This window comes from Lonchura striata, chromosome 6 (assembly GCF_046129695.1).
Source record: "Lonchura striata isolate bLonStr1 chromosome 6, bLonStr1.mat, whole genome shotgun sequence".
NCBI classification, from domain to species: domain Eukaryota; kingdom Metazoa; phylum Chordata; class Aves; order Passeriformes; family Estrildidae; genus Lonchura; species Lonchura striata.
Window position 1 is genome coordinate 47,143,865 of NC_134608.1, and position 20,736 is coordinate 47,164,600.

The following is a 20,736-nucleotide window of genomic DNA, read 5'->3' on the forward strand; positions in this document are numbered from 1 at the left end:
AAACCAGACTCTATTTTGACCTGATGCAGGAAATTTTTCCTTTGAAATGCTGTTTTTATTAAGCTGTTTTTTTCTTCATGCTCTGGTGGAGGGGGGAAAAGCCTGCTTAGGATGTTGTTGGTTTAGAAACAAGTTTTGCAAAGTCTCATTTTAACACTTCAGGTTTTGTATTCCTAAGATGGAGCCAGATCCCTCATGGGTGTAAATAAATATAAGAGCTCACTGGTTTTTCTTGTTTACACTGGTGGATCTTGCCTGGTTCCCCTACAATTCTTGCAGCCTGACATTTGAATGGAACTGCAATTAGCAGGGTTGTTTTCGTTTAACTTTATTTAGCACCTTATCTCCCTGTAACATTCTTGTCCGGGTACCAGTATCAACCATGAACTCAACATAGCTCTTACTAGTGCTGTTCTATTTTGAGCTGGAAGAAAAAACCCACCAGTCCAGATCAAGGAGCACCTTTCCCTTCACTCTGGGAATAGAAATTTTTAACCGATTGGTGCAAAAAGCCACGACAAATTTATCCACAGTTATGGCAGTCCTAACTAACTCCATCACACGGGAAAGTTATCCAGGCCGTCAAAACTATCTGTTCTCAATAGCCAAACCTATGCAAATTTCCACAAAAGCCAAAATGCTACTGGTAGAGGAGGCAGTTCTGCAGGACTGTGTTTGCTGTGTTCTACCGTTTCCACAGTTCTTCAGCTAATCACTCCCTTTGGTTACAATATCATGAAGGACTGCACGACCCATTGTTTGAGCTCATAGTTTTTGTCACGCATTTTAAAAAGAGCCTCCTGGAAGATTCCTGCTCTGGCAGAGCCCTGCTGTTCCCAGGTGCTGAAATTCTGCAAAAAGAAGTGGAGCGTCCAGAAGGCTTTGGAGGTACTAAATCTGAAGTAAAGGGTTGTACCCCAAGATCTCAAGCCACACAATGCCACAGTTCTGGGAAGCAGCGGAATGGCCAAGGCGGCAGGAAAGTCTGCTGGGCTTCTGGGTTGCTGGAAGGCTGCTCCCTGCTCTCTGCCCTGGCAGCTGCTCACACAGGTGAGAGGCCAGCTCCACGCAGCCACAGCGGTGACAAGGCACAGGTGCTACAGCATTGAGGACAGCGACACGGAGATGCTCGCCGGTGCCGGGCACGGGGAGCGGGTGCCGCGGGCAGCGCCTCCCGCCGGGCCGCACCGGGACTGCTGCCGGGCCCGCCCCCGCTTGCCCGCACCTTTCCCGGCCGGAGCCGCCCCGCGGGGGCCGGGCCAGCGGTGTCGCGGCGGGACGGGGCGCCCGGCGCTGCCCGCAGCTCCCGGGGCACCGCCGCGCCGCCCCAGCCATGTCCTCCAGCTCCCCGCCGGGCGAGCCCAAGAGCCGCAGCCTGGGCCGGCTGTCGCTGCCCAGGAGAGGCAGCATGACGCCGGGCAAGAAGGCGGCGGCGCTGGAGCTGGCCGAGAGCGCCCCGAACGCCCACTACGCCCCGCTGGCGGCCGCGCAGGGCGGGCAGGCGCCCGCGGGATGCGGCCCCGCGGCGGAGCGGGAGCGGGCGCCGCGCCTGCGGAGCGAGGTGGTGGTGGTGAGCGCCGACTGCCCGCGGCCCCCCGTCAGCCTGGACCCCCGCGTCTCCATCTACAGCCTCCGCAAGCCCCTGCTGAGCCGCAGCAGCGTCCAGGGCAGGGTCTACAACTTCTTGGAGCGGCCCACGGGATGGAAGTGCTTCGTGTACCACTTCACCGTGTGAGTACCGCGCCGGGCACCTGCTCCGCGCTCCCGTTACCGCCGCTGGAGCGCTGCCCCGGCCGTGCCTCAGCCGCACCCTGCCGAGCCCCCTCCCCATGCCCCGCACGCCGCTCCTCGGGAACGGAGCCTTCCAGACCAGCCCGGTGCTCCGGGCTTGAACATCGTGCGGATGTGGTCCTCTGGGCTATGGGTGGCTTGCTTTTTTTTTTTTTTTTTTTCCCTGCAGGTGTGAAGTAAAACAGAAATCACCCTCCAGGGGAAAGTTTGCCTTTTTAGTTAAGAGAAATGCTGTATCTCAGTTCATGAGCCGTTAGGTGTATCTATCAGATAGTGGAGGAGAGGGTTTCAGGCAATTTTCTTCAGAAGGCTACCCAGGGAGTTGGAATAAATTGTTCACACCTGGTTTCAATCAGTGACACCTGTGTGATGCCGATGCTCACTGCATAGCAGCAGTTTCTAATTGAACAGGTGCAACTGAACAGGTGCTCTCAATTATCAGCGCTGCAGTCTTGTCAGAGGAGGATGAGAAACAGGTGATGCTCCTTTTGCTTGCCTCTTTTGTTACCCCGGCTCTACCTCCTTGTGCCGTCCATTACGGTAGGAAGGAGGTGGTGTTTGGAGGGTGCTGTTGAGCCGCAGGTAGGTTGAAAGTTGCTTTCTCTGTTGTACTGTCTGTAGAGTGCAGTGTCAAACCCCAGCCTGCAAGTGGTAGGTCTGTGGTGCAGAAGCATCCCAACAGGTGTCTCTGGGAGGAATCAGCTTTTCCATCGAGGTGTTGCAGAAGGCTCGTGTGACCCTTGGGCAGTTGGTGTGTGTTAAATGTAGGTGAGAAGGTCAGGTAGGAACATGGTGTGTGTTTATTGTATTCATGCACAAATATATGTGTGTGTGTTTATATCCACTACATGTGTACATGCTTATTCCAGCAGTTAGAGTTAAATATATTTTGTGGTCAAAATCCTAAGACAAAAAATACCAGAGTCAGTTTTTATGACTTTGCTATTATATTCTGATTTTAAGTCCTATTTCTAAGTGACTGTTTTCTAAAGTCAGTTTAGGACTTTGTTCTTCTGTTCCACGCTTGAGGATTCTGGAGTGTTTAGGTCAACAGGTTAAGTGGTACCAACTTTATTGTAGTGGAGGGGAAACGGCTGTCATCTGAGTGTATATAATTGGGAGATGACGGGGTACAACTGCTGAGATAATTGTGGGCTCCATTCTCTTTAGCCTTATGATAATGCCATAAGATGAGAAAATGAGTAATGACCATAATTATGAAGTGCCTAATAGTTGTCATTGAACAATGTAAAATACTTGGGAATTGGAGCCTCCCTCCCCCCCTCCCCCCTTTTTTGTTCCCTTAAAAAGCAGGTTTAGGTAGCTATATTTTATGGTTTCTGACCTTTCAGGTGTCTCAAATTTTGTTTAGATGGTGCAGCAAACTGTTTTCAGTATCTTCTCTGAATCTTAACAGCAAGTCTAGGAAAACTCTGAAAAGCAAAAACCAAGCTTATAGTCCTTTGACTACTTAAGCTTCTAGCCTGAATTATAATTTATTTTTTTTTTTTGCAAGTATTTGCAGTGTGGATTAATCCTGTTTGCGCAAGAATTAAGATTCTGTAATATGTGTAAGTCATTATGTATCTTCCCCCCAACACACACCCAGGTGTAAGCATTAGCCCCAACTTTTCCCTTCTTTCCAGAGCTCTTCTGATGCAATGATGAATGACAGTGGCAGTAAATATTCTCAAGCCTCTTACCAAGCATTGCTTGAATTCCTTAGGGTGTTGAAGAGACAGAAGAGGGTATTGACACCCTTGTACGTTTCTCACAAGGCAACTTGCAAGTACCATTTAGGCAGCCTAACTCCGATTCCTACCAGCAGAGGGAATTGAGGCTTTACTGTTTTCAGCCCAGCTTTTTTTTTTTTTTTTTTTTTTTTTTGTTAAGCTTTTTGTGCCCATTAAATCATGGTTTAAGTTACTGGTTTTTGGTCCATACTTCTCCAGCTCTTTCTGAGCTCCCAAAGCAACTTTCTACTGTGCCAAGGAATGCTCTGGAGTACAATCCCTGCCAGCCAGGTGCAGAGTATTGGTAGATGAACAGTTGCCACACAGCTGAAGTGTGTCACTAAAATTAACCGACGAGGCAGATTTGTCTGATTCAGAGAAGCTGCTGTGCACCAGCATCTGCTCGGGAGGAGGCACGGGACCTGCTTTGGGTAGACAGGTGGGTACAAGGGATGAGGTGCAGAGCTGTAAAGCACGTGGAGTCATGAGAGACACACAGAGGCGAGCATGTGCTCCTTCCCACTGGAGGAAGTACTTGATTGTTCTGTTGTCAGCATACAAACAATCATTCATAGAATGCTAAGCCTGGTTTTACCTTGGGGTGTGCAAAGACCCTGGTGTTAGTCTTTCCTGCCCAAACTAGTTTAAGAAACTGAATTAATTTTGCCTGTTGTCTTTTTACTCCCTCTGTGGTCCTGCCTCTACTTTATTCTGGGGGCTTTCAGCTGCCTGGGAGGTCTTGGTCACTGTCCTAAATGTTTAGAGGAGAAAGAGAGGAAACGGGAGTGGTGTTAAATCAGGACATAAAGACCTAAGCTTAGTAGAGAGCCTTGGCCAAGATCTAACCTAGTGATGGGAGCAATAACCACTGAAGGCTTAATTTTTTGTTGTCTGCGTGGTGTGGAGTGTGTAGCTGTGTTCTTAATTATAAGCTGTAATTATTACAGTCAGAAACAACTCCTGGAATAGACCATGTAACTTGCTCTGGACCTGTATCTCTGGCTGGTTGTTAAAACACTATTTATCAAGTGATAAGAGCTACATCTACTGATTGCCTGTCACACCCTTTTCCTGCTCAGGAATTTTAGTCAGTGGTATGTAGAATACTAGTAACAAAGAACTGATACTCAGGATTGATTTTCCTTGATTTTATATTACATTGTTTAGAAAAGGGAAGTTGAACACCAAGCTTTAATCCACAGATTCTAGGTTGTTATGTTTGTTTCATATTGTTTTCATTGCTGCATGTCTGGTGAGCAGCAAAGGGCCCTTATGTGCCCTTGACTTAAAGGATGGAAAATCTGGCTGTCTTGCATAGGTCAGGCCATGACCTGTTTTCTTCTGAATTATTTCTTTCATAATGTGTCAGAAATATCTGTTTTTCACTATGCAAAATGTATCTTCTCTCTAGATTGATATTTTCAATCTCTGGGGTAATTTGACATGCCAGTCTGTGATTAAATCAATTTAATTTGAGACAGGTCTTTTCTAAGAATTTTTCTTATTTGCTTAGACCAAAGTGAGCAGAATAGGGAATGAATTATTATGCCTCATTTATACTCGATTTTTGAAGGCTGGGGACATAGTCTCTGTGGGAGGAAGGAATGGCTAATCAGCCATTAATTCACCATTCAGACCTGCCTGAAGGTACTAGTGGAGATGACAGAACCTCTTAGTTGAGCTACTTGACTTGGTTTGATTTTGTAATAAGTTTCATGTAAATAGATGACATATACAGTATACAAACACCTGATTTTACCAGGGCAAGTAAATTGTGCTTGTTGGCTGAGGATCTACTTGCATGGCTTCTGCAAACACAGTTGGTGATTGCTTGGAGACTTGGGCTTTGCAAGCAAGAGCTTTCCTTTTGGGGTGGCTGTATTGGTGGCAATGTCCTGCCAGGGCCACCAAATCTGCCTTGGCTGTCAGAGCGAGGGAATGACTGAGTGCCACGTTCTCAGTGACCTTCCAGGCTAGGGCATCTTATCACACTTATCATAGCAGTGCACCTTGAGAGAGCAGCTTTGAGAGGTGAAATGTTCTGCAACCTGAATGAATCAAATTTTCAGCCTCTATGACCAGAGGTGGAAAGAGAAACTCTGCCCTCATAGTGGCCTGCTGAAACTCTTGGGTACTGCCCCATAGTTGGAAATGACTGTACTGAACAAGTGAAGCTGTTAGATGCTAAAAAGAATTATTTTAGATTTAGGTGCTCAGGGAAGAGGTTCTTCTCACCCTCTTAATTTTAAAATAAACGTCTTAAAATATGCCTAGAGAAACTGAAGTTACGAACTGATTTCTCTTGTTCTTGGTGTGGCAAATAATGACTTCTGGCAGCGTTGACTCCCTGTGTTCTTTGAAGTGTTGGCTGTAACCAGAAGGAACAATTTAGAAACTGATGGACCGTTGGTTTGTTCTATTGTGGCAGCTCTCCTTTGTTGCCATGCAAGGTAATCAGCTTCTATCTTATCTTTGCATGCCTGTACCTGGTTCAATTTACATTGCCTTTGTATAAGTTTGGTTTAATCAGCAATGATTGTCATTGAGTTTGTTGAATCTCAGGTTGTTTACATAAGCTTGGACTGGCCAGTGGTTGGGGTTTGGAAAACTGGTCTCTGGAAACAGGCAGACTCTTAGCAGCCTGGCTGCATGTGTGTGCACACAGAGCTAGGAAGTGAGGGTAGATAGAATATTCCAGTTATCTGAATCAGGACTCGCAGTAATCAATTATTAAAGGCAATGCAGTGTTTACACTGTGCTCTTTACATACATTACATCTTGAAGAAAAAAGCCTAACTCTAATTTAAAATCCCATTCTTGCCCTGTTTCTAGATGTACTGCAAACATACTTCCAAACCTACTGGTTTATACTTGTTGTGTAAAATGTTGAGGAGGAAAAAGGGTCCATAAACAATTAGTGTGTGCACATGCTCACACATGACTTTTTTTATCCCAACTTAAGAATGGTGCAAACTGAAATGCTGTGGACATGAACATTTGTATGTTTAGAGATTTTTATGGCTTGAAATCAGACTTACAGATTATTACTTCTGTTAAAAAAATAAAAAAAAGGGGTGTAAGTCCTCCAAAGTAAGCATGGCTTTTCCAAGTGGAAAGAAAGAAATGTGGCTTGATCAGAGTCATATCCCTTTTGCTGCTGCCAATAGCAGGAAAACCCAGGTTTAGCTTTTTTTGTCTCATCAAGACTGAGGTAGTTTAGTTGAGGCCAGTTTGCAGCAGAGCAGACACCTTTGCAACCAAACACTATGTATCTGTTACCATGCTTGGTAAAGTTTTATCTGAGAGGAAAATGTATTGGAAAGCTGATTTTAAGTATTCCAAGAGAGGAGGGAAGACCATTTGTTTGCCCCACATAAGAAAGTGTGCTCACATTTAGGAGTTGCTGCTGCAGAGGCACCCCTGTTTGCTGATCAGCCTGATGTTGAAGCTTGGGCTCTTGGCAGATTTTTGGAGGCAGGTGAGACTGAGAAGTGGCTTAAAGGTTTTGTTGTTCCCTCCTTAATCTCTGCATGCTGCAGTGCAGCCCCTTAGCTGCAATATTGCAAGAACTTTGGGACTCTGTAATTGAAATAGTATTTTTTGGGTTGGCCAGTACAGAGCTTCCTCCCCTTGCCCTGTTTCCCAATTTGTAACCTGTCAGAAGTTTAATTTTTGCTGTGGGCTGTCTGGCTGTCTTGTGGCTGAGACCAGTCCAAGTTTGTGCCGTGGAAAGCTGAAGTGTCAGTCTAGTTACAGATCAGAAGGGGTCCCCATTTCTCTCTCCCAGTGGGACAGCAGAAGTTGTTAGGTTAAGAAATACAGGTACAAATAACTATGTAACTGACTAAAAAAAAAAAAAAAAAAAATCCATGCTTACTTAGTAATTGACAGGCATCAGACAGAAAAGCAGTATGAAAAACCAAATCCTCTCAATGCCAACACTAGTAGATAATGCCTGGAAGCCACTTTGATGAAATCACCAGCTTTGCATTATTTGTTGCATTCTGTGATTGCTGCATGAAAATTATTGTGGAAATGTATTTTGATTGTTGTAGGGGAAGGAATGTAGGGAAAATCTAGGTGTCTTCTAGTTAAATTACCTTTTGAAGACACCTCTAGCAATAATTGGGAAAATAGTTTCTGTTGTGGCATGCACAGTGGGATACTGTTGGCTACTTGAAAAAAAAATTCACTGGGTCAAAGAAGTTTTGTGGGGACTTTTTTTTTTTGTAATGATGGATGTTTAGGTTTCCTAAAAACAAATGGAAGCAGAAGACTGTAAACTGGCAAAAACAAATGCTCAGTGAAGACAGGTTGTGTGCAGTGGAGAAATAAAGAACTGTGAAATGCACACATAGAAGATATTAATTTTTTCAGTTTGGGCAGGCTTTCCTGGAATAGGCCTTCTCTCTTTTCCCATCATCCTTCCAGTATGACATTTCAAGTCCTTCTCTCATGTTTGCTTTCCTCCAGGAAAAGAATTATCCTACCTTTAAAAGTTGCACATGAATGATCTTAAAAAAGCCAGTAAGTGCAGTATTCACATTTCTGTGTCTCTGTCAAATGTTCGGTTGGGCAATCCTGGCACACTTCCTTGCCCTGGCTCCTCGAGTGCCAGGGAAAAAACATGCAGGCCTGTGTAGATAGGCCTCTTTCAAAACTTCTATTGCAGCTGAATCAAGGCTAGAGTTGAGATTCAGTTGCAGTGAACTAATTAGGCTAGGCTCCAAATGCCTGAGTGCTGGATGTGTTACAAACAACGGTGCCAACATATGCTGCAGGGAGCTATGCACAGGCATAGTGCTTAGCTGACTTCAAACTTGGCACTACCTCATTAATTTGGTGTGTTAATAGATTGTTTAATGTGCATTAGTGGCTGAGCACAAAAGCTGTGAACACTTGCTCATTCAGTTCCAGATGGAAAATAGTGTCTTGTTGGGGGCAAGGTGTTTTCTGCCTGCCAACAAGAGGTCCAGCATGTTTCAAATGTCTTGGAGAGCTGCCAGATGCAAATAAACCTGGTGGGGAGGCTGAGTTTCAGCAGGATGCCTGGACTGGTGAGTTTTTAGGTGGGGTTCTAAGCCTCCTCGTGCAGTCATGCTTCATCTGGCATAATGGCCTGTGAGAACCATTATAATACCAGGCATGGTAATGGGAGAGCACAGGCATTTGCAAGGCTCTGCCACAGGAGTAGTTGATGTATGGAGTTCTTATCTCCTACCAGGAAGATATGTATGTGAGAGTATATTTATATCTCTGTATATAATAAGTAGGAGTACTCAATGCTCTAGTAATCACATCTAATATTAATTTTACTATATGATTTTGGATAGCTTTTTTTTTGCACCCTTTTTCTTTTCTTTTTTAATAGAAAGTTCTAAAGCTACTCTCAACAAGGAGTCTTCTGTGGCTTCCAGGCTGTGCATACCTGGAGAACTAGAGAGCTTTTCCTTTGTCTGATGTGACCAATTTTTGAGGCTATATAGACTTCTTTTTTTTCTTACTCTGTGCTACAGAATACTAACATAACAGCTATTTTCTGTGTTCAAGGAGCTGTAAGAAGTTGCACACAGTTCAAAGCAGGGCCTGAGTAATTGTATTAGTGTAAGTAGTTAAAAATATCAAGAAACATCACCTAAACCAAATCAAAACCCCCAAAACAACAACAAAAGTCCACAAACCCCAAAAATACTGTCCCACATTTTCTCAATGGTAGTTTCCTGCCTTAACCACATATTATAACAGAAAATGTGACACCTGGAAACATTACAATAGAACATAGACACAGGGGAAGCTCATGTTTTATTAAAACTTAGTACAACCACCACGGCAAAAGCCAGGTTTTTTTTCTCTGGACTGTTTTAGTGTCAGAACTTCCAGTTGTGTGAGATAATGAGAACTCATTTGCTCAAAACTGACTGAATCCTTTCTTAAAGGATTCAGTTAAAGGAAAAAAATGTCTGGTACTTTTTGCAAGGAATACATTAAGCACCAAGTCTGCAGCCTTGGAATTTTATAATTTTGAAAGCAATAAACTTCCAAAAATAGGAAATTATACTGCAGGTTGTTCAGTGTTAAATATTCCTAGCAAAGTGCCCAGTGTAGGTGTTTTTATTTTATCTCATATGTTCTTCACAATCACTGTGATGATTCAATATTTTATGAAAAATGTTAACCAAAGTCAGAATAAACCTAGGCCAGGGCTTCTGGATCCTTTTAGGTTTCTTCTGCTTCTGCAAATATTGATGTAGATATTTGAATTTCATGTTAAAGCTCTCACTAGGAGCGTACATCTCACATATGTTTTGCTAATGCCAGTGGACTAATGAGACCTCATTTGACAACAGTTTTCTCACATTTATAATAGAAAACATGAGTTTTTAACTCAACTATAAAATCCCTCTTTGCATTTTGCTGAGGTTATTTAAAAAGTACATGTTCTGTTACATAACTGTATTTACTTCAAATGAGAAATATACTGTTTCTAGTGAACTAAGATCATATAATAGTAGAAATACCTTTGTTTATCCTAAGAAATTGTGCTCTTGATAATCTGTTAATTTTACTCCTACCCCAGAAATAGAGCATACATTTTCTTTTGCAATAATAGATATATAATGCATTTGTTGGAGTAATATTTGGTTTGATTCTTCAGAAGTTATCATCATGTCTTTAACTTAATTATGTGGACAGCTGTTTACTTCCTAGTGGGAGCAATTTGTAAAGGTAAAAGGTAGGGGCCAACTAGCAAAGAGAAAAACTTGCAATACTCATCTCCAAAATTAGGGCAATTAAAACTACTTGCAAGGCATTGTGCACCAGATGTGTATTTTAATATTATTTTATTTTATAGTAAGGCTTTTTTTTTTTCTTTAACACTAAGCATCTTACAGTGCTAAATCTGTATGAACTCTGTCCAGGTGACTGCTGTCTCTTGTCTGTAAATATTTTAAATCACATACATACCATTTGTATGCAGGTTTTTACCATCTTGCCAATAGTTTTGCTGCAGATTTCTAACAATTAGTGGTCTTCCCTCTGTCCCTCCCTGTGTGCTTTAGAATGGGCAAGAACACAGGCTTTATCCCCTCTGTTTAGACCAGAGTGTGGTCACCCTTGTAATAAGCTGATCACTGTCACAATATTTTCTCACTGCAGTGCTAATATTGCACACTTTTATATTAGTTGGATAGTACAGAAAATTGGGTCATGGTGTGAGGACAGAATGTAAATTGCCCACCAGGTAATTTCCTTGGATTCTCTCCAAAGACACCAGGTGTAATATCAGAGGCAAGGATTACAGAGTTCTTGCTCATCCCTTGTACCACAAAGGCTGAGGTCCTTGTAGTGAATGTATTTTCTCTTTGCAGAGTAAGGAATTGCCTTCGAAGAGTGTGTTTGCTCCTGCAGCAGCTATCCCCTTCCCCATGGCATCTAAAAATGAGCTGGGATTGGTTAAAGTCTTCTTTTTCACAGTAAGCTGCAGGGCACTACAGCCTCATCTCTTGTACGGATGTTGACAAGTAGAGCAAAGGAGAATGAATGCAGGAAATGGTTTCTCCTGCTAATCTCATTCTTACACCCTTCAAATGCCTGTGCCCAATTATTTGTGCAGGGCAGCGGAGATAGGGGAAGAGACAAGAGCAAAGATCTTCCATCCTGTGGCTTTAGTAAGTAGAGAATGTCCTGTGCTGACCCTATTAAGAATTAGTGGTATTTGTATTCTGTGCAATGGCTTTATCTGATCTCTACAAACTTCAGCAAATAAGGCCCTATTTTTTTGCTCTAATATTCATCCTAAATAGGTCTAGTAGATGCTATTTGTTTTTCACCCCTTAGAAGACATTAAAATGTGGTCAAACCTGACAATGAGTAAATAACTAAATGTGTATTGCTTTATTGTAGTGTGAGTAAAGTTCATGTGATTGTATGCTGCTATCTTAGCCATGACCCAGAAAGTATTGATAATTGGTTATCTCGGCACTTCACACAAACCTGCTCACTTGATGTTTTCTGTGTCAACAGGTCATCCAGCACCCTAGCACCAAGTTGCCTGAGCATCCTGTTTCAACAGCATGTAAAGTATGCCAGGCACAGGCATCAAAGTGGTACCTAGTCATGTCAGTTGTATGCCTTCATAGTTCTGTTCATTCAAGACAGCTCTCTGTAGATTTTATTTAATTTTATGACATGATATTATTTGGCCAACTACATATTTGAACTACACAAATGAGTGAGGGAGAAAACATACCTTTGAAGTCCTGCAGGTTTTGCAGCACGTGGAAGGCTGTAGGTGCACTGTATTAATGCTGGCCCTTCTTGGGCATCTGGATTGCTTATTGCACTCTGGTTTTCAAGCACTGAGGTTAGCTTTTGATGACTTCTATAGCATTTTTTGTTGTGTGGCTTTAATAGGAAACATTACACATCCATCAAGTCTCACTGTAAAGTGAAATAGAGAAATTGAACTGACTGTGAAACTGTGATGTACTATGAGAAGAGCCTAATCTCTAGAAATAATTCAGTGGATTGTATCTGTAGGAGTAAAGGGCCGCCTGTTTGTACCTCTTACATGAAAGAGTGGAGATACCATTCAAGCAGGTTTTGATACTAGCTGTTAACCTCTGCTGAGACTGTCTGCTTGGTTTTCCAAGGGAAGTTTTCTGTCGGGTGCCTTTCTCTTGAAAGAAACAGTACTTGTTTCAGGAAACCTGTATATGGTCTGTGTTTGTTGTTATTGAAATAATATATGCAAAATGCCGTGGGATTCTTTTCTTGAATCTTGATTCTTTTTTTGAGGAATCCTGCTGGAAGTGACTTGGTAAGTAATTAAACTGTTTCTTAGTACTTTGAGGAAATCACTCTATTTGTTTATACAATGTCCTAGCAGTCAGTGTGAGCTGTGGTCAAAACTCACAGCCATGTGTATCTTCTGTTTCCTCCTCCACCCTGTAACAAATGCAATCTGATGATGCTTCTGTCTGATTGCTAAAGTGAAGGGCTGTGTTTTCTTTGGAATTGCAGACTCTCTCCATCCCCCTCAAAAACCACAACTGTCAGTTTGAAGCAGATTTTGTTGTCACTGTTCTTTTCATATGTTGTCTCTTTTTGCCTGCTCCCCACCCTCCCTGTGTCTCAGGCATTTTGGTGTATAGAAGAGACTGTGTTCTGTTGAATTTTAGTGGCTGTGAAATAGCACAGCCACGAGGAACTTGTGCAAGTTTTGGACAGGAACTGAGGGTAGAAATTAACTCAGCTGGAGCAAAGTGTCCCATAGGCACTGTTGATTAACCAGAATAAAATTTGGCTTCACCACTGAGATTAGCACCTACCTTGGTAAAATAAAACTGGTATTTTATGAGAGAATGTATTTTAAAATGTATATAGAAATTGAGCTCTGCTTTGAATAAGTGGTTTTCCTATGTAGTTAGGATATGGTATGTTAATGAAAGTAGTTTCTGAACTTTTCCAGTTCTTGTGATAAATGTAAGGAAGAATGAAATAGTTTTTTACAGGATGTTTTGTAGGAACAATGCTCCTATTGCAATGCAAGGAAGATAAATAGTCATGGGAAAGCCAGGCAATGTGTGCTTTCTTTCCTGAAGTGTGAAATGACTGCTTTATACTAATGAGCTGAAATACGTTTGAATTCCTGGAACGAAATGGAGGAAAATAGCCTAGACAGTAAGGAAGAAGGACCACCTGTAAATTTAGTTTTTTCTTGCAACTCCAGATTAGTGTTACTGGCTGCCTTGTATCATTTTACAGAGAGGAGTGCACCAGGTAAGCTCCATCAACATCCCATGGACCTGAATGAAACCATGAGATTTACTGGCTGTAACCTTCTCTGCACGTCACATCTCTACCAAATTTGATACTAATCAGTTTTTAAGGATGTGCCTCTGTTGCTGTCCTAGATCTAGATGTGGATTACAGCTGAGCTGTGCCTGCTAGATCAGCCTGGATAGAGCTGTGCTAAGCATGGAGGTACAGGGAGTGCATGTGCAAACCCTGCACTTGCACCAGCTGGTGGGGTGTGAGCTGGTTCTGCCCCAAAATCTCAGTAGCTGCAGCAGGGCAGGGATGTGCCTGTGCTGGCAAAGGGCCCATTGGCACAGATGAGCACCAGCAATCCTGGCTGGCATTGGGACCAAAGCCTGGCAGAGGCTGTGCCTCCACCTAACTGGGTAGAGACACTACTATATGCTATAGCAAGACCTTCTAGAGCAGGGATCCTCGTGCCTTGTGTGTTCTCACATCATCTAGTGCGCTGGGAATATTTCTGTCCTCTAGGATGAAGTGGCAGTACATGTAGGTAGCCAGCCTGTGCTGCTGAGTTTACCCCTGGTACCTCTGTGGTGCCTCAGAGTGCTTTGCTTTCAGCACCCTGGGATATGTGTGAGTGCAGTGGCATCAGGGACTGGCTGACAGCTCTATCATAAATAAGGTTTTTAGCCTTCTTACCCCCTGAGTCACAAGTTCAGTGGAAGTTGGAGGCTGTTTGTTCTAGATGTGGTCAATAACACAATCTGACTGCTCTCTCCTCTGGCACCCCTGTCTAAAGCTGTTATCAGCATTGCTGTGGCATGTTTGATTTAGGGGCAAATTGGCACCTCTCTGACAAGTGCTGGAATGTCCCAGTCTGTCCTTGGGGTGTTGTTGGCATCTTTCACACCGGTAAACCCCCATCAACAGTCGTGATCATGGGCAAACATCAGCCAAGTGCACAAAAGCGCTTATCTCCTGCTAGGCTGTGCATTCATAAAAAACAAAGCCATAAAAACCTCCAGTGGCTGGCAATTCCAGAGCTTTCTGTTAGACTTGAAAAGGAGTCCTGAAGAACACAGGTTTCTTATCAATTTTAATTGCTGGGCAGTGGATGGCTGCCGTTTGTTTAACGTCATTTGGTGGTGGTAACAACTCTGACACTGTGTTGCAGAGATGTTTCTGGCCAGCAACATTCTGCTGAATGCAAAATGAAATTCAGCAGAAATCCTTTGTTTTCAGGAGGAACTCGGGTTGAATAATTGATTGTAACAGGTAAAGAAATGCAAAATGCAATGTTGAGAACAGGTTGACTGGAAGTGCATAGGGCAATGTGAAGATGTTAAATTTTAGAAAGTTAAGGTTTAAAAGTATAGATGCTGCTATATTGTAATTGCTTTTCATTGCTGTTGAATCTGAGTTCTGTATTCCCTAATCCTTTTTAAATGTTGCAGTTGTGCTTATGCATTTATACTGAAAATAAAAAAAATTCAGGGTTAATGTTCTCTGAATGGCCCTGTATTCCTGCCACACACTATTAGCCAAAATTCATGCCACCTTTAGGGAACTGGGCCAGACAAAAAATCACTTTGAACAGTTGCATCAACATTTGTATATGGCTTTGCCTGTGAGATTTTGGTTTTGAAGTCAGCTTGCTTGATTTGAGCTGTTGTCAGATTCCATGAAGGGCCTACACCTGGATCAGTAGAAACTGGTAGATGTGCAGGGTTTGGAAATGTCAAGCAAGCATTTTAAATGCAACTAAAAGTGTATCCGAACCACTTTTAAACAAAGGAGCAGTAAGAAAACTCATTGAAAATTACTCTGAAGCCACAACTTTAAAGCAAGAAGCTGATATGAAAAATATGTGTATTTATGGTAGCTGACAAGGAGCAGATTGACAGCAGTTATTATATCAGGAATAGCTGCAATGGAAACTGCTTCATTGACCTTCACCTACTCCTTAGGTAGCAGATGTGTCCCATCTCTCTCTGCTGTGGTTTTCAGACATGGCTATGGAAGATATGTTGAACTGTCCCTAGCTGACTTGGAACGAGACCTGAATTCATTTGCTTTCTGTAGCAGCTTTGAAAGTCTTTAAATAAGACTTGACCAGAAATAACCAATTTTAGGAGTGTGACTGTTTACATTTAATGCTTCATCCATTTGTTGAGATAGTTAAGGAAGCCCTTTGTTTTGATGGGTAGTTTGTTGGCAGCTGTCTATTCCCAAGGAAACTGGGCAAAGGGAACAAAATAATATGCAGAACAGTCCTGGTGACTGATAATAAGGACATCCTTATTTTGATGCCCCCCCCAAGCATAGGTAGAAAATAGATACTGTTGCCTCTCCTCCAAACTCCTATGCTTCCAGTTGGTGAAGTAGCAAAGAAATAAAAATGGTTTAATTTTTTTTATTGTTGTGTATGTATCTGTCTTTATTTGAAAATCTTCTTTTTCCTTCAGCATTTTTCTTTCTCTCTTTTTTTTTTGTATATGTTTCTGAATTTTTTTGGACTCTTGGGAGAGCAGTTGTATATCAGATTAGGAAAAGCAGTAATGAGAAGCTAGAGCAGTTGTTTACTTTCTGTGTTGAAGTCTGTCCACACTTGAAGTGGAAGGAAACTGCTTTTCCTTATTGCCTGTTGCCAGGATTTGTTTTGATTTTGTTTTTATATTTTTTTTCTTTTTCCTCCTGCATGAGGAATTTCATAGCTGAAACTGCTGCTTTGGCTTATGAAATGCTGAGCTATTGATGTGTCTATAGTTAATTTATGGAGATGAACACTCCTGCTGGAATAATGCATAGCCAAGCTATTACTGGCTGGCTACTTCTGTATGATGAAATAGAAGCAGGAGATGGTTTTCAAGTGGTCACCAGTTCAAGTATTTTAATTCAGAGTATCCTAGCAGTGTTACTATGCTGCTGCATTTTGCTTAGATGGATGGGAGGTGTGGATTTTTTCACTTCTCACCTTTATTTATCCTGATGTTTCCTCATATTTGTTAGCATTTATTTTTCTCATGAAATAGGAAATGTTTACCTTTCAAGAAAAAAGTCTTTCTAAGCATTCACAGTTCCAGCCAGGGAATTGATTTGCAGTTTTGTCTGCAGCAAGCAGTTCCTGTTACTCATGAAACAGGAGTGGCCTTCTTATAAAGGTGCCAGATCTCTGCTATGCAATTACCATAAAATAACCAGTGGAGCAATTCTGTCCTGTGAGCAGCTTGACAACGAAATGCTTTTTGAATTGCTTGAAAGCTCTGGTGAGGAAATAAATTCTGAAGAGCAAACTTGAGTGCTTAATGCATGCCTTGTTTCTAGATTGGGAAATCTCTCCTCAGCCCAATGTGTAATGCAAATGCATCTACATACTCAGCCTTGCTAACCAGGAGACTTGTTGGGAATTATAAGAAATATGAACTCTGCAGAATGTATAGTGCACATAGCTATGAATCCTTACTTTGAATAATTGGGTGAATGTTGTTATCTATTGAAAGGCACCAGTTCTTTCAGGCCTACAGTGATATTGATGTCCTGTAATCTGCTTTGAGCACAGCTGATCTTTTAAACAATTTTACTGTCAAATTGCCTTTTTTTTTTGTGTGTGTGCAGTGCTCAACCAAAAAAAAACACACCGCTACATGGTGGAGGTTGCTAGGTACTAGGGCAATGCAAACAATGAATAATCAGGATCATGCTGGAGTCTTCTGATGAAGTGTAACATGAGACAGCCTCCACAGTAATTGCTCTTTTTTTGCTAGCCTCAAGCAGAACTATCTTTAAGGCTGGAACACATCCTTTTAAAATAGAGTGCAATGCATGGAATGAAAGGTGTCATAAGCAACTAAAAGATGTTAGTGGTGGATGGTCATGGCTTGTTTGGAGCCAGCCCAGTGAGTTGCAGCTTGTGTCCTGGGGAATGTGGAGCCTTTCAGCCCAGTCACCAGGATGGGGCTTCTGAGAACCTCAGTTTCTGAGCTCTTCCAGGGATTTATGCAAATCAATCTGCCTTGCTTTCAAAGATTTTTTTTTTCTTTTTATGTTAATTTGTATTTCAGTTTTAATTCTTTTTTTTTGGTGGAAGTCTTGCTGATGTCAGTGTAATACAATATTTGAAATGCTGAGTATTTAAAAGAAGAGTAATAAAAAAATTGCTGTATAAGTGTTCATTCATAGAGTACTCAAGCATACTTAATTCTCTGACGAGATGCACTCTCATTTGTTTTTCATCATCTTGACCTGTGAGTCAAGGGCCTGCCAAGTGCACCTTTGCTCTGATTGTTAGAAAAAACAGGAGAGATAGAAAGCTGAGGAGAAATGCAAAGTGAGGAAGGGGCAGAGGTTTGTGTAGTACCAGCTCAAGCAGTGAAGTTAAACAGATAAGTTATCGGTGTTGTGGTGAAATTAACTCAACAGGTAGGTTATTAATGAAGAGCGCTCCAAGCTCTGTAAACATTGTTGGCCAGATAACTACAGTAACACACTGGGAAGCACTTGTTTATTGTTCTTCCTTTACCATCCCTGAACATGTTACCACAGCATAGTGTGATTAGAGGCTGAGGCAGGGGTGTAAAAGCTTGGAAAGCCTCCTCAGTGTTTGCTGAATGGGGCTACCACACCTAAAGAGTGCTGCCTGCATTCTTTTATAATCCTCTGGCTCTTGAGCCATTTAAAAGCTATGATTTCAGGTATATGAAGAAGGCTTTTATGAATCTATTACTATGTGGTTTCCTGGCAGCTGGCAGGAACCATCTCCCTGGTAAGTCTAAAGTTTCAGTAAATAAGAGGCTTCAAAAATCAAACTGACTCCTCCTCCTAAAAATATTATGCCAAGGTTGACCTTAAAGAAACCCAGAACCCATCATTAATTTTTGCATATACATCCTCTCACATCTCTTTAAAACATCCCTGCCCCTATATTAGACTGACTGTTCATTTATTTGCTGGTGAATAGGCACTATATGTGTCCTCTGTGCTCAGAGTGGCATGTGGCTAACTTTTTACTGGCTGGCAGGGGGTTTTCTCAGCTCAACTTGAATTCAGTGCTGTAAATTTCTGTGCTGGCTGGCAAATAGATTTGTATATTCATGAAATTGCAGTGAAACTCTTAATTAGGTTGATCAACACTTCCCATTACACAAAGCATCCTAAGCTTAAATTTGCTGTCTGCCTTAGCTTCTCCTGTCTGTAAACAGTGTTTGAGTTGTGTGAAAATATTCTTTGCTTTGTTTGAAAGAAAGTGCCCAGAAACAGAGGAAAGCAATGTATTTCCTTTTGGGTCAAACTAAAAATTGGTATGTATATGAAGTACTATTAAATCAGGGATATTTTCCAATTTTTTTTTACTTGAGGTAAAGATCGCATCTTGCATGGTGCATGATGCAAAGAATGGCCAGGGGTTTGCCTTTTGATGTGTTTTTGGGTCAACAAAGCTTAGGTGGTGATAACAAACTTAAAGTAGTAGCTGTACTTTTGTATCTAGAATATAAATAATGCATTGTGTGTACTGGACAGATTTTCTAAATGAGTGTTTTGAACTGTGGCTGACTTTTTCATTGCTGTTTAGACAACGTAGTTCTGCTGGCAATTAAAGATTAGGAGCCTGGGAAAAAAATCCCATCCTAAACAACTTAAAGCCAAAATACTAAAGAGAAAAAAAAAAACAAGAAGCATGAAACAAGGTAAACCCCTAAAATCCTCACCTCAGTATTCACTGCTCAGCATTAAATCTAATACAGGAAAATAATTAGATGTTTTAATTATTAATGACTTCTCTAGTACATATACTAAATGTCTAGAAGGTTCTGATTTTGCCACATACTGATTTTTCTTGCCAAGCTGCACTGAGACTGAAGTCATTAATGTTGCTGACTTAAATCCTGACAGTTAAAACATTGAAGGTTGCCTGTCATTGCATAATCTTTAGGTATAATTTATTTTTCCCATTTGTTTGGGATGATGGGAAACAATTATGTTTAAATCTAGTTTCATAGTGTACAGTTGCGGAGGTGAAAAAGTTGGAGGGAAGAAGAAAAACCTTATATTAGAATAACCTAGGCTGAGTGGCTGTAGTTTGGTATTCTTCAGGTGTTTAGAACCAGAATACTCTGTTGTGGTTCTTGTAAAGACAATCTTGCTGATGGTGAAAACTGCATCAAAATGTTATATTTTTAAAAATTATTTTTCTAGAATAACCTAAAACCATAGCCAGAAAAAGTAAATTGTATGTTGCCTACCTTTTAAAATCTATTTGCGGCATCAATTTTTCTTTTAGCAGAGGGTAGGTTAGGAGAAAAAAGGAGAAGCAAGTAGAAATTTGGGCAGCCTTTGTCTTGTGATGAGGCCTTCTAGAACATTCTGTCCAGTCTGAGCAATTGGGAAGTGAAATCATCCTTAGATAGCTTGTTAATCTCTTTGAAGAGCTTTGGGTGTTGCATTCACCAGCCCTTGTATTTTTCAGATCATGAACAACCAACAAAGCTCAACTCTCAAGAAAGACAAAAAACAATAGAAAGACCTTTTTCTATTTTTTAAAAAATATATTTAGATATATTTACAGATAGTAAATTCTTCTTGAGGTGAGTGGGATGTTAAATGTTTTCCTCCCCAGGCTACCTTAGTGTTCAAGTCCTTTGTTATGTATTTTGCTCTGTGATGGCTAGAAGAGGCCCTGATGCATAGAAATCCCACCAATACCTAGCAAATAGCATGGTCCCCTATCTCCTTTTTTTTTTTGCAGTTGATTTTTGTCTTAGGCTCATGAGTTCCTCAATGGAGAGTGTATCTTTATCATAATAATTTATCATAGTTTATACTTATAAATTTTATACTTTTTAAATGCCAGCAACAAAGAGATGGTGTTTTGGGAAAGCAGCTATGTGAGAAATGGGGAAACTGTCCTGCAAAGGTGCTCTGCTTCTCTCTGCTTGGTTTGGCACACTTGTTCAGAATAACCTCTTGGTAACATCTTTTGTTTAACAAGTGTTAGGGCAGAAATGACAACAAAGAGTAGCCTTCATTATGCATCTGTCATTGTATTAAACACAATATTTTGTGTGTGAGTGAAGAATACAGGTAGCAGTCAAACACTGAAAATAATTTCAGATGTCTTTTTTTCTGCTTTTTGCTATGGCGACTTCTAGGAGCACTGATTGTTTGCAACTGATTGTTGTAGAGCACTTTAAAAAGCCCACCAAAAAAACAAAGCAAAACTACTAAAACTAAACAAAAAAATAAAGAGGTGAAAGGTGTCTAAGAACACTTAGAGCTAGCTGCCATTTCTGGCAAGGCAGTCTGCATTAATAAGCTTGGCACTTGTCATTTTATGGGTGTATTTTATTGTTTCTACATGTGCATTTGATTACCCAGAAGACTTCTAGTTTCCTGCCCTCTGAAGGTGGAAAACCACAACAGTTATAGGCATCAGTATAATTGGACATGCAAA

At 41.4% G+C, this 20,736-nt stretch overlaps 1 protein-coding gene across 1 annotated transcript in view; it reads left to right on the forward strand.

The window, feature by feature from the left end:
• Positions 1 to 1,333: 1,333 nt before the first annotated feature.
• The window catches only part of KCNQ1 (potassium voltage-gated channel subfamily Q member 1), a 332,273-nt gene continuing 312,870 nt past the window's right edge, over positions 1,334 to 20,736 (forward strand). The window contains exon 1 of the mRNA XM_077784257.1: positions 1,334 to 1,731. Coding sequence (XP_077640383.1) covers positions 1,334 to 1,731 — 398 coding nt within the window. The remainder of the gene's footprint in view (positions 1,732 to 20,736) is intronic.